Source organism: Oncorhynchus mykiss, unplaced genomic scaffold (genome assembly GCF_013265735.2).
Source record: "Oncorhynchus mykiss isolate Arlee unplaced genomic scaffold, USDA_OmykA_1.1 un_scaffold_299, whole genome shotgun sequence".
NCBI lineage: Eukaryota > Metazoa > Chordata > Actinopteri > Salmoniformes > Salmonidae > Oncorhynchus > Oncorhynchus mykiss.
Genome location: NW_023493749.1, coordinates 72,492 through 100,000, shown reverse-complemented (window position 1 = coordinate 100,000; position 27,509 = coordinate 72,492). Strand labels below are relative to the sequence as shown.

The window sequence follows — 27,509 nt, the reverse complement described above, 5'->3', positions numbered from 1 at the left end:
ATGATCTACCAGAGATAGTGGATGGTAACAGTATAATGATCTACCAGAGATAGTGGATGGTAACAGTATAATGATCTACCAGAGATAGTGGATGGTAACAGTATAATGATCTACCAGAGATAGTGGATGGTAACAGTATAACGATCTACCAGAGACAGTGGATGGTAACAGTATAATGATCTACCAGAGATAGTGGATGGTAACAGTATAATGATCTACCAGAGAGAGTGGATGGTAACAGTATAATGATCTACCAGAGATAGTGGATGGTAACAGTATAATGATCTACCAGAGATAGTGGATGGTAACAGTATAATGATCTACCAGAGATAGTGGATGGTAACAGTACAATGATCTACCAGAGATAGTGGATGGTAACAGTATAATGATCTACCAGAGATAGTGGATGGTAACAGTATAATGATCTACCAGAGATAGTGGATGGTAACAGTATAATGATCTACCAGAGATAGTGGATGGTAACAGTATAATGATCTACCAGAGATAGTGGATGGTAACAGTATAATGATCTACCAGAGATAGTGGATGGTAACAGTACAATGATCTACCAGAGATAGTGGATGGTAACAGTATAATGATCTACCAGAGATAGTGGATGGTAACAGTACAATGATCTACCAGAGATAGTGGATGGTAACAGTACAATGATCTACCAGAGATAGTGGATGGTAACAGTATAATGATCTACCAGAGATAGTGGATGGTAACAGTATAATGATCTACCAGAGATAGTGGATGGTAACAGTATAATGATCTACCAGAGACAGTGGATGGTAACAGTATAATGATCTACCAGAGATAGTGGATGGTAACAGTATAATGATCTACCAGAGATAGTGGATGGTAACAGTATAATGATCTACCAGAGATAGTGGATGGTAACAGTATAATGATCTACCAGAGATAGTGGATGGTAACAGTACAATGATCTACCAGAGATAGTGGATGGTAAAAGTATAATGATCTACCAGAGATAGTGGATGGTAACAGTACAATGATCTACCAGAGATAGTGGATGGTAACAGTATAATAATCTACCAGAGATAGTGGATGGTAACAGTATAATGATCTACCAGAGATAGTGGATGGTAACAGTGTAATGATCTACCAGAGATAGTGGATGGTAACAGTATAGTGATCTACCAGAGATAGTGGATGGTAACAGTATAATGATCTACCAGAGATAGTGGATGGTAACAGTATAATGATCTACCAGAGACAGTGGATGGTAACAGTATAATGATCTACCAGAGATAGTGGATGGTAACAGGATAATGATCTACCAGAGATAGTGGATGGTAACAGTACAATGATCTACCAGAGATAGTGGATGGTAACAGTATAATGATCTACCAGAGGTAGTGGATGGTAACATTACAATGATCTACCAGAGATAGTGGATGGTAACAGTATAACGATCTACCAGAGATAGTGGATGGTAACAGTATAATGATCTACCAGAGATAGTGGATGGTAACAGTATAATGATCTACCAGAGATAGTGGATGGTAACAGTATAATGATCTACCAGAGATAGTGGATGGTAACAGTATAATGATCTACCAGAGATAGTGGATGGTAACAGGATAATGATCTACCAGAGATAGTGGATGGTAACAGTATAATGATCTACCAGAGATAGTGGATGGTAACAGTATAATGATCTACCAGAGATAGTGGATGGTAACAGTATAATGATCTACCAGAGATAGTGGATGGTAACAGGATAATGATCTACCAGAGATAGTGGATGGTAACAGTATAATGATCTACCAGAGATAGTGGATGGTAACAGTATAATGATCTACCAGAGATAGTGGATGGTAACAGGATAATGATCTACCAGAGATAGTGGATGGTAACAGTATAATGATCTACCAGAGATAGTGGATGGTAACAGGATAATGATCTACCAGAGATAGTGGATGGTAACAGTATAATGATCTACCAGAGATAGTGGATGGTAACAGTATAATGATCTACCAGAGATAGTGGATGGTGACAGTATAATGATCTACCAGAGATAGTGGATGGTAACAGTATAATGATCTACCAGAGATAGTGGATGGTAACAGTATAATGATCTACCAGAGATAGTGGATGGTAACAGTATAATGATCTACCAGAGATAGTGGATGGTAACAGTACAATGATCTACCAGAGATAGTGGATGGTAACAGTATAATGATCTACCAGAGATAGTGGATGGTAACAGTATAATGATCTACCAGAGACAGTGGATGGTAACAGTATAATGATCTACCAGAGATAGTGGATGGTAACATTACAATGATCTACCAGAGATAGTGGATGGTAACAGTACAATGATCTACCAGAGATAGTGGATGGTAACAGTATAATGATCTACCAGAGATAGTGGATGGTAACAGTATAATGATCTACCAGAGATAGTGGATGGTAACAGTATAATGATCTACCAGAGATAGTGGATGGTAACAGTATAACGATCTACCAGAGATAGTGGATGGTAACAGTATAATGATCTACCAGAGATAGTGGATGGTAACAGTATAATGATCTACCAGAGATAGTGGATGGTAACAGGATAATGATCTACCAGAGATAGTGGATGGTAACAGTATAATGATCTACCAGAGATAGTGGATGGTAACAGTATAATGATCTACCAGAGATAGTGGATGGTAACAGTATAATGATCTACCAGAGATAGTGGATGGTAACAGTATAATGATCTACCAGAGATAGTGGATGGTGACAGTATAATGATCTACCAGAGATAGTGGATGGTAACAGTACAATGATCTACCAGAGATAGTGGATGGTAACAGTATAATGATCTACCAGAGACAGTGGATGGTAACAGTATAATGATCTACCAGAGATAGTGGATGGTAACAGTATAATGATCTACCAGAGATAGTGGATGGTAACAGTATAATGATCTACCAGAGATAGTGGATGGTAACAGTATAATGATCTACCAGAGATAGTGGATGGTAACAGTATAATGATCTACCAGAGATAGTGGATGGTAACAGTATAATGATCTACCAGAGACAGTGGATGGTAACAGTATAATGATCTACCAGATATAGTGGATGGTAACAGTACAATGATCTACCAGAGATAGTGGATGGTAACAGTATAATGATCTACCAGAGATAGTGAATGGTAACAGTATAATGATCTACCAGAGATAGTGGATGGTAACAGTATAATGATCTACCAGAGATAGTGGATGGTAACAGTATAATGATCTACCAGAGATAGTGGATGGTAACAGTATAATGATCTACCAGAGATAGTGGATGGTAACAGTATAATGATCTACCAGAGACAGTGGATGGTAACAGTATAATGATCTACCAGAGATAGTGGATGGTAACAGTATAATGATCTACCAGAGATAGTGGATGGTAACAGTATAATGATCTACCAGAGATAGTGGATGGTAACAGGATAATGATCTACCAGAGATAGTGGATGGTAACAGTATAATGATCTACCAGAGATAGTGGATGGTAACAGTATAATGATCTACCAGAGATAGTGGATGGTGACAGTATAATGATCTACCAGAGATAGTGGATGGTAACAGTACAATGATCTACCAGAGATAGTGGATGGTAACAGTCTAATGATCTACCAGAGACAGTGGATGGTAACAGTATAATGATCTACCAGAGATAGTGGATGGTAACAGTATAATGATCTACCAGAGATAGTGGATGGTAACAGTATAATGATCTACCAGAGATAGTGGATGGTAACAGTATAATGATCTACCAGAGATAGTGGATGGTAACAGTATAATGATCTACCAGAGATAGTGGATGGTAACAGTATAATGATCTACCAGAGATAGTGGATGGTAACAGTATAATGATCTACCAGAGACAGTGGATGGTAACAGTATAATGATCTACCAGAGATAGTGGATGGTAACAGTATAATGATCTACCAGAGATAGTGGATGGTAACAGTATAATGATCTACCAGAGATAGTGGATGGTAACAGGATAATGATCTACCAGAGATAGTGGATGGTGACAGGATAATGATCTACCAGAGATAGTGGATGGTGACAGGATAATGATCTACCAGAGATAGTGGATGGTGACAGGATAATGATCTACCAGAGATAGTGGATGGTAACAGTATAATAATCTACCAGAGACAGTGGATGGTAACAGTATAATGATCTACCAGAGATAGTGGATGGTAACAGTATAATGATCTACCAGAGATAGTGGATGGTAACAGTATAATGATCTACCAGAGATAGTGGATGGTAACAGTATAATGATCTACCAGAGATAGTGGATGGTAACAGTATAATGATCTACCAGAGATAGTGGATGGTGACAGGATAATGATCTACCAGAGATAGTGGATGGTGACAGGATAATGATCTACCAGAGATAGTGGATGGTAACAGTATAATGATCTACCAGAGACAGTGGATGGTAACAGTATAATGATCTACCAGAGACAGTGGATGGTAACAGTATAATGATCTACCAGAGATAGTGGATGGTAACAGTATAATGATCTACCAGAGATAGTGGATGGTAACAGTACAATGATCTACCAGAGATAGTGGATGGTAACAGTATAATGATCTACCAGAGATAGTGGATGGTAACAGTATAATGATCTACCAGAGATAGTGGATGGTAACAGTATAATGATCTACCAGAGATAGTGGATGGTAACAGTATAATGATCTACCAGAGATAGTGGATGGTAACAATATAATGATCTACCAGAGATAGTGGATGGTAACAGTATAATGATCTACCAGAGATAGTGGATGGTGACAGTATAATGATCTACCAGAGATAGTGGATGGTAACAGTATAATGATCTACCAGAGATAGTGGATGGTAACAGTATAATGATCTACCAGAGATAGTGGATGGTAACAGTATAATGATCTACCAGAGACAGTGGATGGTAACAGTATAATGATCTACCAGAGATAGTGGATGGTAACAGGATAATGATCTACCAGAGATAGTGGATGGTAACAGTATAATGATCTACCAGAGACAGTGGATGGTAACAGTATAATGATCTACCAGAGATAGTGGATGGTAACAGTATAATGATCTACCAGAGACAGTGGATGGTAACAGTATAATGATCTACCAGAGATAGTGGATGGTAACAGTATAATGATCTACCAGAGATAGTGGATGGTAACAGTATAATGATCTACCAGAGATAGTGGATGGTAACAGTACAATGATCTACCAGAGATAGTGGATGGTAACAGTATAATGATCTACCAGAGATAGTGGATGGTGACAGGATAATGATCTACCAGAGATAGTGGATGGTAACAGTATAATGATCTACCAGAGACAGTGGATGGTAACAGTATAATGATCTACCAGAGATAGTGGATGGTAACAGTATAATGATCTACCAGAGATAGTGGATGGTAACAGTATAATGATCTACCAGAGATAGTGGATGGTAACAGTATAATGATCTACCAGAGATAGTGGATGGTAACAGTATAATGATCTACCAGAGATAGTGGATGGTAACTGTTATGGTGAGTGAATGAGGACCCAAAAGCGAACTAACTTAAACAGAGCTTCTTTAATAACCAAACATAGGTAGGCTCAGATAGACCGGCAGATTCCGACAGGACAGGACAAGGTTACAGCAAACATGACGATAGTCTGGCTCAGGCATGAAACACAACAAACAAGAATCCGACAAGGACAGGAACAGAAACAGAGAGAGATATAGGGACCTAATCAGAGGGAAAAAAGGAACAGGTGGAAAACGGGGTGAATGGGTAGTTAGAGGAGACAAGGAACAGCTGGGGGAAAGCGGGGGAGAAAAGGTAACCTAACAACGACCAGCAGAGGGAGACAGGGTGAAGGGAAAGGACAGAGACAAGACACAACATGACAGTACATGACAGTACCCCCCCACTCACCGAGCGCCTCCTGGCGCACTCGAGGAGGAAACCTGGCGGCAACGGAGGAAATCCTCGATCAGCGCACGGTCCAGCACGTCCCGAGAGGGAACCCAACTCCTCTCCTCAGGACCGTACCCCTCCCAATCTACGAGGTACTGGTGACCACGGCCCCGAGGACGCATGTCCAAAATTCTACGGACCCTGTAGATGGGTGCGCCCTCGACAAGGATGGGGGGGGGGGGGGGGAAGACGAGCGGGGGCGCGAAGGACGGGCTTGATGCAGGAGACATGGAAGACCGGGTGGACGCGACGAAGGTATCGCGGAAGAAGAAGTCGAACTGCGACAGGATTAATGACCCGAGAAATACGGAACGGACCAATGAACCGCGGGGTCAACTTGCGAGAAGCCGTCTTAAGGGGAAGGTTCTGAGTGGAGAGCCAAACTCTCTGACCGCGACAATATCTAGGACTCTTAGTTCTACGCTTATTAGCAGCCCTCACAGTCTGCGTCCTATAACGGCAAAGTGCAGACCTGACCCTCTTCCAGGTGCGCTCGCAACGTTGGACAAAAGCCTGAGCGGAGGGGACGCTGGACTCGGCGAACTGAGATGAGAACAGCGGAGGCTGGTACCCGAGGCTACTCTGAAAAGGAGATAGCCCGGTCGCAGACGAAGGAAGCGAGTTGTGGGCGTATTCTGCCCAGGGGAGCTGTTCTGACCAAGACGCAGGGTTACGAAAAGAAAGACTGCGTAAGATGCGACCAATAGTCTGATTGGCCCGTTCTGCTTGACCGTTAGACTGGGGGTGAAAGCCGGAAGAGAGACTGACGGAAGCCCTAATCAAACGGCAAAACTCCCTCCAAAATTGAGACGTGAATTGCGGACCTCTGTCCGAAACGACGTCTGACGGAAGGCCATGAATTCTGAAAACATTCTCGATGATGATTTGTGCCGTCTCTTTAGCAGAAGGAAGCTTAGCAAGGGGAATGAAATGAGCCGCCTTAGAGAACCTATCGACAACCGTAAGAATAACAGTCTTCCCCGCTGACGAAGGCAGTCCGGTGACAAAATCTAAGGCGATGTGAGACCACGGTCGAGAGGGAATAGGAAGCGGCCTGAGACGGCCGGCAGGAGGAGAGTTACCGGACTTAGTCTGCGCGCAGACCGAACAAGCAGCCACGAAACGACGCGTGTCATGCTCCCGGGTGGGCCACCAAAAACGCTGGCGAATGGAAGCAAGCGTACCCCGAACGCCAGGGTGGCCGGCTAACTTGGCAGAGTGAGCCCACTGAAGAACGGCCAGACGAGTAGGAACGGGAACGAAAAGAAGGTTCCTAGGACAAGCGCGCGGCGACGGAGTGTGAGTGAGCGCTTGTTTTACCTGCCTCTCAATTCCCCAGACAGTCAACCCGACAACACGCCCCTCAGGGAGAATCCCCTCGGGGTCAGTGGAGGCTACTGAAGAACTGAAGAGACGAGACAAAGCATCAGGCTTGGTGTTCTTAGAGCCCGGACGATAAGAAATCACGAACTCGAAACGAGCGAAAAACAGCGCCCAACGCGCCTGACGCGCATTAAGTCGTTTGGCAGAACGGATGTACTCAAGGTTCCTATGGTCAGTCCAAACGACAAAAGGAACGGTCGCCCCCTCCAACCACTGTCGCCATTCGCCTAGGGCTAACCGGATGGCGAGCAGTTCGCGGTTACCCACATCATAGTTACGTTCCGACGGCGACAGGCGATGAGAAAAATACGCGCATGGGTGGACCTTGTCGTCAGAGAGGGAGCGCTGAGAAAGGATGGCTCCCACGCCCACCTCTGACGCGTCAACCTCGACAACGAACTGTCTAGAGACGTCAGGTGTAACAAGGATAGGAGCGGATGTAAAACGATTCTTGAGGAGATCAAAAGCTCCCTGGGCGGAAACGGACCACTTAAAGCACGTCTTGACAGAAGTAAGGGCTGTGAGAGGAGCTGCCACCTGACCGAAATTACGGATGAAACGACGATAGAAGTTCGCGAAGCCGAGAAAGCGCTGCAGCTCGACGCGTGACTTAGGGACGGGCCAATCAATGACAGCTTGGACCTTAGCGGGATCCATCTTAATGCCTTCAGCGGAAATAACAGAACCGAGAAATGTGACGGAGGAGGCATGAAAAGTGCACTTCTCAGCCTTCACAAAAAGACAATTCTCTAAAAGGCGCTGGAGGACACGTCGAACGTGCTGAACATGAATCTGGAGTGACGGTGAAAAAATCAGGATATCGTCAAGGTAAACGAAAACAAAGATGTTCAGCATGTCTCTCAGGACATCATTGACTAATGCCTGAAAGACAGCTGGAGCGTTAGCGAGGCCGAAAGGAAGAACCCGGTATTCAAAGTGCCCTAACGGAGTGTTAAACGCCGTCTTCCACTCGTCCCCCTCCCTGATGCGCACGAGATGGTAAGCGTTACGAAGGTCCAACTTAGTGAAAAACCTGGCTCCCTGCAGGATCTCGAAGGCTGAAGACATAAGAGGAAGCGGATAACGATTCTTCACTGTTATGTCATTCAGCCCTCGATAATCTATGCAGGGGCGCAGAGACCCGTCCTTCTTCTTGACAAAAAAAAACCCCGCTCCGGCGGGAGAGGAGGAGGGGACTATGGTACCGGCGTCAAGAGCTACAGACAAATAATCTTCGAGAGCCTTACGTTCGGGAGCCGACAGAGAGTATAGTCTACCCCGGGGGGGGGTGGTTCCCGGAAGGAGATCAATACTACAATCATACGACCGGTGTGGAGGAAGAGAGGTGGCCCTGGACCGACTGAACACCGTGCGCAGATCGTGATATTCCTCCGGCACCCCTGTCAAATCACCAGGCTCCTCCTGTGAAGAAGAGACAGAGGAAACAGGAGGGATAGCAGACATTAAACATTTCACATGACAAGAGACGTTCCAGGAGAGGATAGAATTACTAGACCAATTAATGGAAGGATTATGACAAACTAGCCAGGGATGGCCCAAAACAACAGGTGTAAAAGGTGAACGAAAAATTAAAAAAGAAATGGTTTCACTATGATTACCAGAAACAGTGAGGGTTAAAGGTAGCGTCTCACGCTGAATCCTGGGGAGAGGACTACCATCCAGGGCGAACAAGGCCGTGGGCTCCTTTAACTGTCTGAGAGGAATGTCATGTTCCCGAGCCCAGGTCTCGTCCATAAAACAGCCCTCCGCCCCAGAGTCTATTAAGGCACTGCAGGAAGCTGACGAACCGGTCCAGCATAGATGGACCGACAAGGTAGTGCAGGATCTTGAAGGAGAGACAGGAGTAGTAGCGCTCACCAGTAGCCCTCCGCTTACTGACGAGCTCTGGCCTTTTACTGGACATGAAGTGACAAAATGACCAGCGGAACCGCAATAGAGACAGAGGCGGTTGGTGATTCTCCGTTCCCTCTCCTTAGTCGAGATGCGGATACCTCCCAGCTGCATGGGCTCAGCACCCGAGCCGGCAGAGGAAGATGGTAGTGATGCGGAGAGGGAGGCGACGGAGAGCGCGAGCTCCTTTCCACGAGCTCGGTGACGAAGATCAACCCGTCGCTCAATGCGAATAGCGAGTTCAATCAAGGAATCCACGCTGGAAGGAACCTCCCGGGAGAGAATCTCATCCTTTACCTCTGCGCGGAAACCCTCCAGAAGACGAGCGAGCAAGGCCGGCTCGTTCCAGCCACTGGAGACAGCAAGAGTGCGAAACTCAATAGAGTAGTCTGTTATGGATCGATTGCCTTGACATAGGGAAGACAGGGCCCTGGAAGCCTCCTCCCCAAAAACAGATCGATCAAAAACCCGTATCATCTCCTCCTTAAAGTCTTGATACTGGTTAGTACACTCAGCCCTTGCCTCCCAGATTGCCGTGCCCCACTCACGAGCCCGTCCAATAAGGAGAGATATGACGTAGGCGACACGAGCAGTGCTCCTGGAGTAAGTGTTGGGCTGGAGAGAAAACACAATATCACACTGGGTGAGGAACGAGCGGCATTCAGTGGGCTCCCCAGAGTAACACGGCGGGTTATTGATTCTGGGCTCCGGAGATTCGAAAGCCCTGGAAGTGGCCGGTGGATCGAGGCGGAGATGGTGAACCTGTTCTGTGAGGTTGGAGACTTGGGTGGCCAGGGTCTCAACGGCATGTCGAGCAGCAGACACTTCCTGCTCGTGTCTGCCTAGCATCGCTCCCTGGATCCCGACGGCTGAGTGGAGAGGATCCGAAGTCGCTGGGTCCATTCTTGGTCGGATTCTTCTGTTATGGTGAGTGAATGAGGACCCAAAAGCGAACTAACTTAAACAGAGCTTCTTTAATAACCAAACATAGGTAGGCTCAGATAGACCGGCAGATTCCGACAGGACAGGACAAGGTTACAGCAAACATGACGATAGTCTGGCTCAGGCATGAAACACAACAAACAAGAATCCGACAAGGACAGGAACAGAAACAGAGAGAGATATAGGGACCTAATCAGAGGGAAAAAAGGAACAGGTGGAAAACGGGGTGAATGGGTAGTTAGAGGAGACAAGGAACAGCTGGGGGAAAGCGGGGGAGAAAAGGTAACCTAACAACGACCAGCAGAGGGAGACAGGGTGAAGGGAAAGGACAGAGACAAGACACAACATGACAGTACATGACAGTAACAGTATAATGATCTACCAGAGATAGTGGATGGTAACAGTATAATGATCTACCAGAGATAGTGGATGGTAACAGTATAATGATCTACCAGAGATAGTGGATGGTAACAGTATAATGATCTACCAGAGACAGTGGATGGTAACAGTATAATGATCTACCAGAGACAGTGGATGGTAACAGTATAATGATCTACCAGAGATAGTGGATGGTAACAGTATAATGATCTACCAGAGATAGTGGATGGTAACAGTATAATGATCTACCAGAGATAGTGGATGGTAACAGTATAATGATCTACCAGAGATAGTGGATGGTAACAGTATAATGATCTACCAGAGATAGTGGATGGTAACAGTATAATGATCTACCAGAGATAGTGGATGGTAACAGTATAATGATCTACCAGAGATAGTGGATGGTAACAGGATAATGATCTACCAGAGATAGTGGATGGTAACAGTATAATGATCTACCAGAGATAGTGGATGGTAACAGTATAATGATCTACCAGAGATAGTGGATGGTAACAGTATAATGATCTACCAGAGATAGTGGATGGTAACAGTATAATGATCTACCAGAGATAGTGGATGGTAACAGTATAATGATCTACCAGAGCTAGTGGATGGTAACAGTACAATGATCTACCAGAGATAGTGGATGGTAACAGTATAATGATCTACCAGAGATAGTGGATGGTAACAGTATAATGATCTACCAGAGATAGTGGATGGTAACAGTATAATGATCTACCAGAGATAGTGGATGGTAACAGTATAATGATCTACCAGAGATAGTGGATGGTAACAGTACAATGATCTACCAGAGATAGTGGATGGTAACAGTATAATGATCTACCAGAGATAGTGGATGGTAACAGTATAATGATCTACCAGAGATAGTGGATGGTAACAGTATAATGATCTACCAGAGATAGTGGATGGTAACAGTATAATGATCTACCAGAGATAGTGGATGGTAACAGTATAATGATCTACCAGAGATAGTGGATGGTAACAGTATAATGATCTACCAGAGATAGTGGATGGTAACAGTATAATGATCTACCAGAGATAGTGGATGGTAACAGTATAATGATCTACCAGAGATAGTGGATGGTAACAGTATAATGATCTACCAGAGATAGTGGATGGTAACAGTATAATGATCTACCAGAGATAGTGCCATGAATCAGCCGGGGGTGTAATCGTTAGTTCAAACAAAACCAAGAAAGCATAAAACTAAAGTAAGAATTTCTATCGGACAAATTCAGGTAGGTCCCTCCCAGTTTCATTCCGTTTGTTTCCATTCTGAAATGTTTTGAAACGGGACATCAGTAATAAAGCACTTTGATGATGGGGTGGAGACCAAACAATATGAACTCATCGTGAGGGGCAGTTAGTCACGGCCTACCCACATCCATACTACGTATTTCGTGCAATTGTAAATAAAAATATAACAAACCTGCCATGTGGTGTATAGAAAATCTTGCATTTTTAAAGCAAGCTTGCTTCAATTCTAGACATTTTGCTATGGGGCGAAGAGCAGATTTTGTAGAGAACAAAATAAGATGTCTTACAGCTAATTTCCTGTAATTATACACATTTTTCTAGAAAAAGAAGAGGAGAGAAATGTGAGACTGACCAACAAAATCAAACGCCCCCCCCAGTCCGGTGAATCCACCATGATTACTTTGTTTAGATAGTAATTAAAACATGTTAGGGCTAATTGACAGACTACCGGTGACGCACAACTACATTTAGAAATGTCACTATTTAGAAATGTCACTATTTAGAAATGTCACTATTTAGAAATGTCCCTATTTAGAAATGTTACTATTCTACCTAGCAACAGCCAGTTGAGGCCCTGACTAACTCGGGCCACCGGTACATATCAGCAGATCAATGTCTGTACCACGCATGTGTGTGTGTGTGTGTGTGTGTGTGTGTACTTGATTCAGTAAAGGAGTGACTTTGTAATTTAGGTACCCTATAACTCTTAAGTCTCCACAAACAGACCCCTCAATAACAAGTTACAGCACTCCTATCCACTGTACAGACAGCCAGGAGAGACCGTTTCTGCTCTGAGGAACATCACTCTGTCTGTCTGTTCGCCTGTCTGTCTGTCTGTCCGCCTGTCTGTCTGTCTGTCTGTTCGCCTGTCTGTTCGCCTGTCTGTCTGTCTGTCTGTTCACCTGTCTGTCCGCCTGTCTGTCTGTCTGTTCCATTGGTCCTGTCTGTTCTGTGCTGTCTGTTCTGGTCCTGTCTGTTCTGGTCCTGTCTGTTCTGGTGGTCCTGTCTGTTCTGTTGGTTCTGTCTGTTCTGTTCTGTTCTGTCTGTTCTGTTCTGGTGGTCCTGTCTGTTCTGTTGGTTCTGTCTGTTCTGTCTGTCCTGTTCTGTTCTGTTCTGTCCTGTCTGTTCTGTCTGTTCTGGTCCTGTCTGTTCTGGTCCTGTCTGTTCTGGTGGTCCTGTCTGTTCTGTTGGTTCTGTCTGTTCTGTCTGTCCTGTTCTGTTCTGTTCTGGTCCTGTCTGTTCTGGTCCTGTCTGTTCTGGTGGTCCTGTCTGTTCTGTTGGTTCTGTCTGTTCTGTCTGTCCTGTTCTGTTCTGGTCCTGTCTGTTCTGGTGGTCCTGTCTGTTCTGTTGGTTCTGTCTGTCCTGTTCTGTTCTGTCTGTTCTGGTCCTGTCTGTTCTGTTTGTTCTGTCTGTCCTGTTCTGGTCCTGTCTGTTCTGTTGGTCCTGTCTGTTCTGTTCTGTTTGTTCTGTTGATCCTGTCTGTTCTGTCGGTCCTGTCTGTTCGGTTGGTCCTGCCTGTAATGTCTGTCCTGTTCTGTTCTGTCTGTTCTGTCGGTCCTGTCTGTCCTGTTTTGGTCTGTCTGTTCTGTCTGTCAGTTCTGTTCTGTCGGTTCTGTTGGTCCTGTCTGTCAGTTCTGTTCTGTCTGTTCTGTTGGTCCTGTCTGTCAGTTCTGTTCTGTTGGTCCTGTCTGTTCTGTCTGTCCTGTTCTGTTCTGTCTGTTCTGTTGGTCCTGTCTGTCAGTTCTGTTCTGTTGGTCCTGTCTGTTCTGTCTGTCCTGTTCTGTTCTGTCTGTTCTGTCGGTCCTGTCTGTTCTGTTTGTTCTGTCTGTCCTGTTCTGGTCCTGTCTGTTCTGTTGGTCCTGTCTGTTCTGTTCTGTTTGTTCTGTTGATCCTGTCTGTTCTGTTGGTCCTGTCTGTCCTGTTCTGTTTGTTCTGTTGATCCTGTCTGTTCTGTCGGTCCTGTCTGTTCGGTTGGTCCTGCCTGTTCTGTCTGTCCTGTTCTGTTCTGTTCTGTCTTTTCTGTCTGTCAGTTCTGTTCTGTCTGTTCTGTTGGTCCTGTCTGTCAGTTCTGTTCTGTCTGTTCTGTTGGTCCTGTCTGTTCTGTCTGTTCTGTTGGTCCTGTCTGTCAGTTCTGTTCTGTTGGTCCTGTCTGTTCTGTCTGTCCTGTTCTGTTCTGTCTGTTCTGTTGGTCCTGTCTGTCAGTTCTGTTCTGTCTGTTCTGTTGGTCCTGTCTGTTCTTTCTGTTCTGTCTGTCTTGCCTGTTCTGTCTGTCCTGTTCTGTTCTGTCTGTTCTGTTGGTCCTGTCTGTCCTGTTCTGTTCTGTCTGTTCTGTTCTGTTCTGTTCTGTCTGTTCTGTTCTGTCGGTCCTGTCTGTCCTGTTCCGTTCTGTCTGTTGGTCCTGTCTGTCAGTTCTGTTCTGTCTGTCCTGCCTGTTCTGTCTGTCCTGTTCTGTTCTGTCTGTTCTGTTGGTCCTGTCTGTTCTGGTCTGTCTGTTCTGCCTGCCTGCCTGCCTGCCTGTCTGTCTGTCTGTCTGTCTGTCTGTCTGTCTGTCTGTCTGTCTGTTAATTCTGTTCCTCTGGCATGTCTGTTATGTTGGTCCTGTTTGTTCTGTCTGTTCTCTTTTTCTGTTTTGTCAGTCCTGTCTGTCTGTTCTGTTTGTTCTGCCTGTCTGTCTGTTCTGTTCTGCTTGTCTGTCTGTTCTGTTCTGTCTGTTCTGTCTGTCTGCCTGTTCGTCTGTCTGTCTGTCTACCTGCTTGTTAATCTGTCTGCCTGCCTGTTAATCTGTCTGTCTGCCCGTCCATCTGCATGTATATCTGTCTGCCTGTTCATCTGTCTGCCTGCCTGTTCATCCGTCTGCCTGCCTGTTCGTCTGTCTGTCTGCCTGCCTGTTCGTCTTTCTGTCTGTCTGTCTGTCTGCCTGTTCATCTGTCTGCCTGTTCATCTGTCTGCCTGCCTGTTCATCTGTCTGTCTGTCTGTCTGTCTGTCTGTCTGTCTGTCTGCCTGTTCATCTGTCTGCCTGCCTGTTCATCTGTCTGTCTGTCTGTCTGTCTGTCTGTCTGTCTGTCTGTCTGTCTGTCTGTCTGTCTGTCTGTCTGTCTGCCTGTTCATCTGTCTGCCTGCCTGTTCGTCTGCCTGTCTGTTCGTCTGTCTGTCTGTCTGTCTGTCTGTCTGTCTGTCTGTCTGTCTGTCTGTCTGTCTGTCTGTCTGTCTGTCTGTCTGTCTGTTCATCTGTCTGCCTGATGGTGTGGTGTCTGTGTAGTATCTGCAATCTCCTGCTACAGATGCAGTCTACAGTAACCACAGTCAGTCATTCAGTCAGTCAGTCAGTGAATCAGTCATTTAGTCAGTCGGTTGGTCGCCTCAACGCCTCCAATATAACGAACGCCATCAATCAGTTTCCTCTCACTTCACAATTATCTGATCGAGGGATGGGGTGAGGGGGGGGGGGGGGGGGGGGGGTGGGGAGATGGCGTCTGGCAGAGATAGGGACACATGGCTCACTAAGTCCGAAAGCAACTTACCAGACGGCATTACGGTACACATTACGGTGGCTTGCGAAAGTATTCCCTCCCTTGGCATTTTTTTTTGTGCCTTACAATCTGGAATTAAAATAAGATTTGGGGGGGGTTTTGTCTCATTTCGATTTACACAACATGCCTACCACTTTGAAGTGGCACAATGTTTTTTTATTGTGAAACAAACAAGAAATAAGACAAAAAAACAGTAAACTTGAGCGTGCATAACTATTCAACCCCCCCAAAGTCAATACTTTGTAGAACCACCTTTTTCAGCAATTACAACTGCAAGTTTCTTGGGGTATGTCTCTATAAAATTGGCACATCTAGCCAGTGGGATTTTTGTCCATTCTTCAAGGCAAAACTTCTCCAGCTCCTTCATGTTGGATGGGTTCCAAAAATCAGAAATCTTTAAGTCATACCATAGATTCTCGATTGGATTGAGGTCTGGGCTTTGACTAGGCCATTCCAAGACATTTAAATGTTTCCCCTTAAACCATTTGAGTGTTGCTTCAGCAGTTTGCTTAGGGTCATTGTCCTGCTGGAAGGTGAACCTCCTTCCCAGTGAAAAACATCCCCACAGCACGATGCTGCCACCACCATGCTTCACTGTGGGGATGGTGTTTTTGGGGTGATGAGAGGTGTTGGGTTTGTGCATTTTCTTTGATGGACAAAAAGCTACATTTTAGTCTCATCTGACCAGAGAACCTTCTTCCATATGTTTGGAGAGTCTCCCACATGCATTTTGACGAACACCAAACGTGTTTGCTTATTTTTTTTTAAGCAATGGCTTTTTTCTGGACACTCTTCCGTAAAGCCCAGCTCTGTGGAGTGTACGCTGGCTTAAAGTGGTCCTATGGACAGATACTCCAATTTCCGCTGTGGAGATTTGCAGCTCCTTCAGGGTTATCTTTGGTCTCTTTGAATAGTTTTGCGAGGCCTGTAGTTCCTGTACACATAGGCCGAGTCTCAAATAGCACAAAACACTAGCGAATGGAACAGGGGGTGTAGAGAACAGGGTGTAAAGGTACAGGGTGTGTAGAGAACAGGGTGTAAAGGAAAAGGGTGTAGAGAACAGGGTGTAAAGGAACAGGGTGTAAAGGAACAGGGTGCGTAGAGAACAGGGTGTAAAGGAACAGGGTGTGTAGAGAACAGGGTGTAAAGGAACAGGGTGTAGAGAACAGGGTGTAAAGGAACAGGGTGTAAAGGAACAGGGTGCATAGAGAACAGGGTGTAAAGGAACAGGGTGCATAGAGAACAGGGTGTAAAGGAACAGGGTGTAAAGGAACAGGGTGTAAAGGAACAGGGTGTAAAGGAACAGGGTGTGTAAAGGAACAGGGTGTAAAGGAACAGGGTGTAAAGGAACAGGGTGTAAAGGAACAGGGTGTAAAGGAACAGGGTGTGTAGAGAACAGGGTGTGTAGAGAACAGGGTGTGTAGAGAACAGGGTGTAAAGGAACAGGGTGTAAAGGAACAGGGTGTAAAGGAACAGGGTGTGTAGAGAACAGGGTGTAAAGGAACAGGGTGTGTAGAGAACAGGGTGTAAAGGAACAGGGTGTGTAGAGAACAGGGTGTGCACAGAACAGGGTGTAAAGGAACAGGGTGTAAAGGAACAGGGTGTAGAGAACATGGTGTAAAGGAACAGGGTGTAAAGGAACAGGGTGTAAAGGAAACAGGGTGTAAAGGAACAGGGTGTAAAGGAACAGGGTGTGTAGAGAACAGGGTGTAAAGGAACAGGGTGTAAAGGAACAGGGTGTAAAGGAACAGGGTGTGTAGAGAACAGGGTGTGTAGAGAACAGGGTGTAAAGGAACAGGGTGTAGAGAACATGGTGTAAAGGAACAGGGTGTAAAGGAACAGGGTGTAAAGGAACAGGGTGTAAAGGAACAGGGTGTGTAGAGAACAGGGTGTAAAGGAACAGGGTGTGTAGAGAACAGGGTGTAAAGGAACAGGGTGTAGAGAACATGGTGTAAAGGAACAGGGTGTGTAGAGAACAGGGTGTAAAGGAACAGGGTGTAAAGGAACAGGGTGTGTAGAGAACAGGGTGTAAAGGAACAGGGTGTGTAGAGAACAGGGTGTAAAGGAACAGGGTGTGTAGAGAACAGGGTGTAGAGGACGGCCTAACGGGGAACAGTGGGTTAACTGCCTTGTTCAGGGGCAGAACGACAGATTTTTACCTTGTCAGCTCGGGGATTCAATCCAGCAAACTTTTCGGTTACTGACCCAAACCTCTAACCACTAGGCTACCTGCCAACCTGCCACTCTGACCACTAGGCTACCTGCCGACCCTAATAATAAGTGTGGTCCGGGCTAGAAGGTGACGTTTCGTAGCAGGTTAGGAGAGAACGTACGCAGCAGGTTTGGAGAATTAACATAGCTTTTTTTAAAACAGTTAATTTGACCAAAGCTGTATCTAGCCACGACCAATACGTAGGGAATGACATCACAATACTCACCCTGCCCACTTCAACCAGGTTGGTGACCATGACGATAGCAGCAGTGTTCTCCTGCCACACCATCCCCCAGAAGTCAAACACCGTCTCCTGCATGGGACCTGGTAAGATGGGGGGGGGGGGGTGGTTAGATAAAGAGGACATTTATTTCACTGTATCTGGTTCCTTGTCGGAAGAGCAGATTATCCCCCTGAACAGAAGCAGCTCTCAGGGTCTCATATTCATCACTGAACCACCTGGCTCGTTCCTGGGGCCACTGGACCGTTTTTCTACTCTAAAACATGTTGAGATGCTCGACATTAGTAACCACCTTTCCGTCTCCTACTAACAAGCGTCATGTGTCTTCCTTTTAGTCAGACGTACTTCACCCCACCGCTGAAACTCTTTGAGTTGAGTGAATATTCTATTTGTACAGGGACTGGGCACATTAATCAACGTTTCAGTAAAAGTGCTGGTTTTAGCCAGCCGGCTAATTTTCAACCGCAGTCCCTGGGCAGGTTATAGGCCTGTTCATATGTGTCTCAACCAATCACCAGGCAGCCATCCAACCTATCCCAGATTTAAAACTTGACTGAGCAATAATTACAAATAGATAGGAATTCAATTATGAATCTAGTTAATTCAAATTAATATTGTTTTTTAATCAACTCGCCAACTGGAAGAAATGTACTTTTGACAAATTAATTAGAGGAAGCAAATCCCTACGCATCCTCGGCAGAGTTACTATGTATTACCTGGAGGACACACACACACACACACACACACACACACACAAGCACACACACACACACACACACACACACACACACACACACACAGCAGTAGCAGCTGGGTGATGATAGTTTAATGAGCAGTAGTGCTTAGTCCTCTGTGTGCTTGTGTATGTGTGTGTGTGTGTGTGTGTGTGTGTGTGTGTGTGTGTGTGTGTGTGTGTGTGTGTGTGTGTGTGCTTGTGTGCTTGTGTGTGTGTGTGTGTGTGTGTGTGTGCTTGTGTGTGTGTGTGTGTGTGTGTGTGTGTGTGCTTGTGTGTGTGCTTGGTACAACTCTGTTCAAACTCATCCTCCCTGTCCTCCTCTCCCCTGTTTCCTCTCTAGACTCACCATGTTGTCAGTCTGTACTTCCATACTTCGAGGGTGGAAGACAATCGCTCCTAAATTAGCTCAAGTCTCTCTCTTTCTCCACCCCCCTCCCCCTCTCTCTCTCTCCACCCTATCTCCCCTCTCTCTCTCTCCCCCTCTCTCTCTCTCTCTCTCCACCCCTCTCTCTGTCTCTCTCCACCCCCCTCTCTTTCGCTCTCCACCCCCCTCACCCTCTGTCTCCCTCCCTTTCTCTGTCTCCCTCCCTCTATCTTTTTAACTCCCAATCTCCCCAATCTGTTTCCCTCCCACTCCCGTCCCAGCGGGATCATTCCAACTACTCAAAAGTTTCGGAGCATTACTCCGAGCTAAGCGGGACATCTGGTGTGTAGGTTTTCTCTGATGTGTGTGTGTGTGTGTGTGTGTGTGTGTGTGTGTGTGTGTGTGTGTGTGTGTGTGTGTGTGTGTGTGTGTGTGTGTGCGTGCGTGTTTGTAGGTTTCTGACTAACACAATAGCACCCGGTACTATATGGTAAATTATCCAATGGGGGCCTATTGCCAAGCGAGAAGCAGATAGAGACGGAGAGATGGAGCCAAGTTTGATAGATAAAGTGTCTAGTGTAGCTAGAACTGCAGGGTGGGTATAACACCTAGACACACACACACACTTACATACACTTGACTTATGAATATAAATCCCAGATCTTAATTTTACCACAGTATTGAGGCTAACTTTATCCTATTTATAATACATATGACATTTAGCAGACACTTTTATGGCCGTGTATATTTTTACACATGGGTGGTCCCGGGCATCAACCCCACTATCCTGGTGGTAATCAGCTAACAACTGGGTAATCATCAGCTAGCTAACTTCCTATCAGCTAGCTCTCTTGATGTAATCGTCAGCTAGCTAACTTCCTGTCAGCTAGCTAACTTCCTGTCAGCTAGCTCTCTTGATGTAATCATTAATTAACTAGCTAACTTCCTATCAGCTAGCTCTCTTGATGTAATCATTAACTAGCTAACTTCCTATCAGCTATCTCTCTTGATGTAATCATTGTAAATGAATAACACAGTCTCCAAATGCATTTTGTAGATAAAAGCCAGAGAAGAGGGTGACATTGCAGCTCCAGCTGTCAGTAAATGGACAGTGTAGACTAGTGGACAGGGCAGGTCATATTGAGGGAGGACATTAGGAAGAGATTCTACAGTTCCAGTCCCTAGAGGGGAAAACTTTGAAGAGCGAGAGATAATAGCAAAATATTATTCAGTGCTGTCTAATTTTAGAAGAATGAAGCCTGTTTTCTTTGTGATGTTTTCTGTCCTCAGATACTGTATGGAAAGCTTTAAAAGCCTGTTTGTAGATGAAGAGAGAGGTCCCAATGAATGTCACAAGAGACTAACAGTTTATCCTATATCCCATGGGTTATATGTGTAGGCCTACCTATGTAAGGTTTATATTGTATACAAAAATACAGTTAAACATCACACACAATGTATAAACCTATTACAATTGGAGCTGACCAACCCTGCTGGAGGTCTGCTGGGTGCAGGGTCCTGTTTTCAGCCCAGTAATAACACACCTGATTCAACTCATCAAATCTAATGAGTTGATAATCAAGTGTGCTATTACTGGGCTGGAATAGAAGTCTGTTCCTCAAGTAGATCTATTACTGGGCTGGAATAGAAGTCTGTTCCTCCAGTAGATCTATTACTGGGCTGGAATAGAAGTCTGTTCCTCAAGTAGATCTATTACTGGGCTGGAATAGAAGTCTGTTCCTCCAGTAGATCTATTACTGGGCTGGAATAGAAGTCTGCTCCTCCAGTAGATCTATTACTGGGCTGGAATAGAAGTCTGCTCCTCCAGTAGATCTATTACTGGGCGGGAATAGAAGTCTGCTCCTCCAGTAGATCTATTGTTGGGCTGGAATAGAAGTCTGTTCCCCCAGTAGATCTGTTACTGGGCTGGAACATAAGTCTGTTCCTCCAGTAGATATATTACTGGGCTGGAATAGAAGTCTGCTCCTCCAGTAGATCTATTGCTGGGCTGGAATAGAAGTCTGCTCCTCCAGTAGATCTATTGTTGGGCTGGAATAGAAGTCTGTTCCCCCAGTAGATCTATTACTGGGCTGGAATAGAAGTCTGCTCCTCCAGTAGATCTATTGCTGGACTGGAATAGAAGACTGTTCCTCCAGTAGATCTATTGTTGGGCTGGAATAGAAGTCTGTTCCTCCAGTAGATCTATTACTGGGCTGGAATAGAAGTCTGCTCCTCCAGTAGATCTATTACTGGGCTGGAATAGAAGTCTGTTCCTCCAGTAGATCTATTACTGGGCTGGAATAGAAGACTGTTCCTCCAGTAGATCTATTACTGAGCTGGAATAGAAGTCTGCTCCTCCAGTAGATATATTACTGGGCTGGAATAGAAGTCTGTTCCCCCAGTAGATCAGGGATCAACGTTGGCCACCACGTTGTCTTGATGATAATGTCTTGTAATAAACAGAGAGGTGTCCTGGTGATAATGTCTTGTAATAAACAGAGAGGTGTCCTGATGATAACGTCTTGTAATAAACAGAGAGGTGTCCTGATGATAATGTCTTGTAATAAACAGAGAGGTGTCCTGATGATAATGTCTTGTAATAAACCTGATGAGGGTGTGACCTGCATCATGATGACTAAATCTCTAGTGATGAGACTCTGATCGAACGACAGATGTTCACCTGACATCACCTTCACACACCCACCCACCCACACACACACACACACACACACACACACACACACACACACACACACACACACACACACACACACACACACACACACACACACACACACACACACACACACACACACACACACACACACACACACACACACACACTCGTAAACACACTCGAACACAGTCCTCTAATGCATTGCTGTTTACCACATCTAGAGAAGAGGACAGCGTTACCTCACGTGCCGAAGAGACATATAGATATACACTGCTCAAAAAAATAAAGGGAACACTAAAATAACACATCCTAGATCTGAATGAATGAAATATTCTTATTAAATATTTTTTTCTTTACATAGTTGAATTTGCTGACAACAAAATCACACAAAAATGATCAATGGAAATCAAATTTATCAACCCATGGAGGTCTGGATTTGGAGTCACACTCAAAATCAAAGTGGAAAACCACACTACAGGCTGATTCCACTTTGATGTAATGTCAAAATGAGGCTCAGTAGTGTGTGTGGCCTCCACATGCCTGTATGACCTCCCTACAACGCCTGGGCATGCTCCTGATGAGGTGGCGGATGGTCTCCTGAGGGATCTCCTCCCAGACCTGGACTAAAGCATCCGCCAACTCCTGGACAGTCGGTGGTTCAACGTGGCGTTGGTGGATGGAGCGAGACATGATGTCCCAGATGTGCTCAATTGGATTCAGGTCTGGGGAACGGGCGGGCCAGTCCAGAGCATCAATGCCTTCATCTTGCAGGAACTGCTGACACACTCCAGCCACATGAGGTCTAGCATTGTTTTGCATTAGGAGGAACCCAGGGCCAACCGCACCAGCATATGGTCTCACAAGGGGTCTGAGGATCTCATCTCGGTACCTAATGGCAGTCAGGCTACCTCTGGCGAGCACATGGAGGGCTGTGCGGCCCCCCAAAGAAATGCCACCACACACCTTACTGACCTACCGCCAAACCGGTCATGCTGGAGGATGTTGCAGGCAGCAAAACGTTCTCCACGGCGTCTCCAGACTGTCACGTCTGTCACATGTGCTCAGTGTGAACCTGCTTTCATCTGTGAAGAGCACAGAGTCAGTGGCGAATTTGCCAATCTTGGTGTTCTCTGGCAAATGTCAAATGTCCTGCACGGTGTTGGGCTGTAAGCACAACCCCCACCTGTGGACGTCGGGCCCTCATACCACCCTCATGGAGTCTGTTTCTGACCGTTTGAGCAGACACATGCACATTTGTGGCCTGCTGGAGGTCATTTTGCAGGGCTCTGGCAGTGCTCCTCCTGATCCTCCTTGCACAAAGGCGGAGGTAGCGGTCCTGCTGCTGGGTTGTTGACCTCCTACGGCCTCCTCCACGTCTCCTGATGTACTGGCCTGTCTCCTGGTAGCGCCTCCATGCTCTGGACACTACGCTGACAGACACAGCAAACGTTCTTGCCACAGCTCGCATTGATGTGCCATCCTGGATGAGCTGCACTACCTGAGCCACTTGTGTGGGTTGTAGACTCCGTCTCATGCTACCACTAGAGTGAAAGCACCGCCAGCATTCAAAAGTGACCAAAAAAATCAGCCAGGAAGCATAGGAACTGAGAAGTGGTCTGTGGTCACCACCTGCAGAACCACTCCTTTATTGGGGGTGTCTTGCTAATTGCCTATAATTTCCACCTGTTGTCTATTCCATTTGCACAACAGCATGTGACATGTATTGTCAATCAGTGTTGCTTCCTAAGTGGACAGTTTGATTTCACAGAAGTGTGATTGACTTGGAGTTACATTGTGTTGTTTAAGTGTTCCCTTTATTTTTTTGAGCAGTGTATATATATATATATAATACATCAGAAGCCATGCTCTTACATGCTTATATAAAGTTATACTGTTGGTTTACCGTAGGTTACCCACGATGCTTAGGAAAAAGTCATGTTGAAAAGATATATCTACAGCGTCTCATCCTTATCTCATCCTGTACTGGGGTTTCCTCATCCTTTCTGTGTCAGCCCCCTGAGCCAGTCTGCAAGTGTCACTCGCTCATTAAACCACAATCTAAAAGTGTTCCTTGTTTCCATCTTGCAGAGTGAAGCCCAGGTGTACTTCTCAGGTGTACAACCGTGTGCAGTGTCACTGAGTAGAGGAGACAGTCTCTGTCTGGGGCTGTTTATTCTCTCTCTCTCTGTCTCTCTCTGTCTCTCTCTCTCTCTCTCTGTCTCTGTCTCTCTCTCTGTCTCTCTCTCTGTCTCTCTCTCTGTCCCTCCCTCCCTCCCTCCCTCCCTCCCTGTCTTTTAAATTCTCTCCCACCTTCCTTTCTCTCTCTCGCTCCCTCTTTTCCTCCTGTCAGTGAGTGAGGATGATGATGAATTATAAAGGACCTGCTCTACCAGATGTCTTCACACTGATTCACACTTCCTGCTCTAGCCAGACAAAGGGAGAAGTCACTTCTAGCCAGACAAAGGGAGAATTCACTTCTAGCCAGACAAGGGGAGAATTCACTTCTAGCTAGACGAGGGGAGAATTCACTTCTAGCTAGACGAGGGGATAATTCACTTCTAGCTAGACGAGGGGAGAATTCACTTCTAGCTAGATGAGGGGAGAAGTCACTTCTAGCCAGACGAGGGAGAAAAGTCCCTTCTAGCCAGACGAGGGAGAGAAGTCACTTCTAGCTAGACGAGGGGAGAATTCACTTCTAGCTAGACGAGGGGAGAATTCACTTCTAGCTAGACGAGGGGATAATTCACTTCTAGCCAGACGAGGGGAGAATTCACTTCTAGCTAGATGAGGGGAGAAGTCACTTCTAGCCAGACGAGGGGAGAATTCACTTCTAGCTAGATGAGGGGAGAATTCACTTCTAGCTAGACGAGGGGAGAATTCACTTCTAGCTAGACGAGGGGATAATTCACTTCTAGCCAGACGAGGGGAGAATTCACTTCTAGCTAGATGAGGGGAGAAGTCACTTCTAGCCAGACGAGGGAGAAAAGTCCCTTCTAGCCAGACGAGGGAGAGAAGTCACTTCTAGCTAGACGAGGGGAGAAGTCACTAGTGTGTATATAATGTGTGTATAATTTGTGAATGAAATTTTGAATTAATGAATCATTAAAAAAAAAGTCCCTTATGGGATTAATTGACACATAAACAAACATTACAATAATTCACTGTGGTAATTCAATGATAATTCTTGTTCTGGTGTTCTCTGCATTGCACATCGCATAAAGAGTGAAACAATTTAAGGTAAAAATCAATACATTATAGTTAATAAGGTTATCCAAACAACAATTATATCCCTAGAGCAGTAAAATAATATACATTTTTTTAATATTTTTATTTATTTAACCTTTATTTAACTCGGCAAGTCATTTAAGAACAAATTCTTATTTACAATGACGGTCTAGGAACAGTGCGTTAACTGCCTGTTCAGGGGAACAGTGGGTTAACTGCCTTGTTCAGGGGCAGAATGACAGATTTGTACCTTGTCAGATCGGGGATTAGATCTGTTTCAATACACAGAGACAATATCCCTGATCTGACCTGTTTCAATACTCAGAGGCAATATCCCTGATCTGACCTGTTTCAATACTCAGAGACAATATCCCTGATCTGACCTGTTTCAATACTCAGAGACAATATCCCTGATCTGACCTGTTTCAATACACAGAGACAATATCCCTGATCTGAACTGTTTCAATACATAGAGACAATATCCCTGATCTGACCTGTTTCAATACACAGAGACAATATCCCTGATCTGACCTGTTTCAATACACAGAGACAATATCCCTGATCTGACCTGTTTCAATACACAGAGACAATATCCCTGATCTGACCTGTTTCAATACACAGAGACAATATCCCTGATCTGACCTGTTTCAATACTCAGAGGCAATATCCCTGATCTGACCTGTTTCAATACTCAGAGACAATATCCCTGATCTGACCTGTTTCAATACGCAGAGACAATATCCCTGATCTGACCTGTTTCAATACTCAGAGACAATATCCCTGATCTGACCTGTTTCAATACTCAGAGACAATATCCCTGATCTGACCTGTTTCAATACTCAGAGGCAATATCCCTGATCTGACCTGTTTCAATACTCAGAGGCAATATCCCTGATCTGACCTGTTTCAATACTCAGAGGCAATATCCCTGATCTGACCTGTTTCAATACTCAGAGGCAATATCCCTGATCTGACCTGTTTCAATACTCAGAGGCAATATCCCTGATCTGACCTGTTTCAATACTCAGAGGCAATATCCCTGATCTGACCTGTTTCAATACTCAGAGGCAATATCCCTGATCTGACCTGTTTCAATACTCAGAGGCAATATCCCTGATCTGACCTGTTTCAATACGCAGAGACAATATCCCTGATCTTACCTGTTTCAATACGCAGAGACATTATCCCTGATCTGACCTGTTTCAATACGCAGAGACAATATCCCTGATCTGACCTGTTTCAATACGCAGAGACAATATCCCTGATCTGACCTATTTCAATACACAGAGACAATATCCCTGATCTGACCTGTTTCAATACACAGAGACAATATCCCTGATCTGACCTGTTTCAATACTCAGAGGCAATATCCCTGATCTGACCTGTTTCAATACTCAGAGACAATATCCCTGATCTGACCTGTTTCAATACTCAGAGACAATATCCCTGATCTGACCTGTTTCAATACACAGAGACAATATCCCTGATCTGACCTCTTTCAATACACAGAGACAATATCCCTGATCTGACCTGTTTCAATACACAGAGACAATATCCCTGATCTGACCTGTTTCAATACACAGAGACAATATCCCTGATCTGACCTGTTTCAATACACAGAGACAATATCCCTGATCTGACCTGTTTCAATACACAGAGACAATATCCCTGATCTGACCTGTTTCAATACTCAGAGGCAATATCCCTGATCTGACCTGTTTCAATACTCAGAGACAATATCCCTGATCTGACCTGTTTCAATACTCAGAGACAATATCCCTGATCTGACCTGTTTCAATACTCAGAGGCAATATCCCTGATCTGACCTGTTTCAATACTCAGAGGCAATATCCCTGATCTGACCTGTTTCAATACTCAGAGGCAATATCCCTGATCTGACCTGTTTCAATACTCAGAGGCAATATCCCTGATCTGACCTGTTTCAATACTCAGAGGCAATATCCCTGATCTGACCTGTTTCAATACTCAGAGGCAATATCCCTGATCTGACCTGTTTCAATACTCAGAGACAATATCCCTGATCTGACCTGTTTCAATACTCAGAGGCAATATCCCTGATCTGACCTGTTTCAATACGCAGAGACAATATCCCTGATCTTACCTGTTTCAATACGCAGAGACATTATCCCTGATCTGACCTGTTTCAATACGCAGAGACAATATCCCTGATCTGACCTGTTTCAATACGCAGAGACAATATCCCTGATCTGACCTATTTCAATACACAGACACAATATCCCTGATCTGACCTGTTTCAATACTCAGAGACAATACCCCTGATCTGACCTGTTTCAATACTCAGAGACAATATCCCTGATCTGACCTGTTTCAATACTCAGAGGCAATATCCCTGATCTGACCTGTTTCAATACTCAGAGACAATATCCCTGATCTGACCTGTTTCAATACTCAGAGACAATATCCCTGATCTGACCTGTTTCAATACTCAGAGGCAATATCCCTGATCTGACCTGTTTCAATACTCAGAGACAATATCCCTGATCTGACCTGTTTCAATACTCAGAGACAATATCTCTGATCTGACCTGTTTCAATACTCAGAGTAACGTACTGCTTTTCTATTTTTGTTTTTGAGATGCCTCTTAGCAC

The 27,509-nt window shown here is 45.0% G+C and overlaps 1 protein-coding gene across 1 annotated transcript in view; it reads right to left on the bottom strand.

Moving 5' to 3' along the window:
* The window catches only part of LOC110514305 (receptor-type tyrosine-protein phosphatase mu), a gene marked incomplete at its 5' end in the record, with an annotated part of 150,323 nt that overhangs the window by 83,100 nt on the left and 39,714 nt on the right, over window positions 1–27,509 (bottom strand). Inside the window, one exon of the mRNA XM_036973728.1 lies at window positions 17,863–17,960. Coding sequence (XP_036829623.1) covers window positions 17,863–17,960 — 98 coding nt within the window. The remainder of the gene's footprint in view (window positions 1–17,862; window positions 17,961–27,509) is intronic.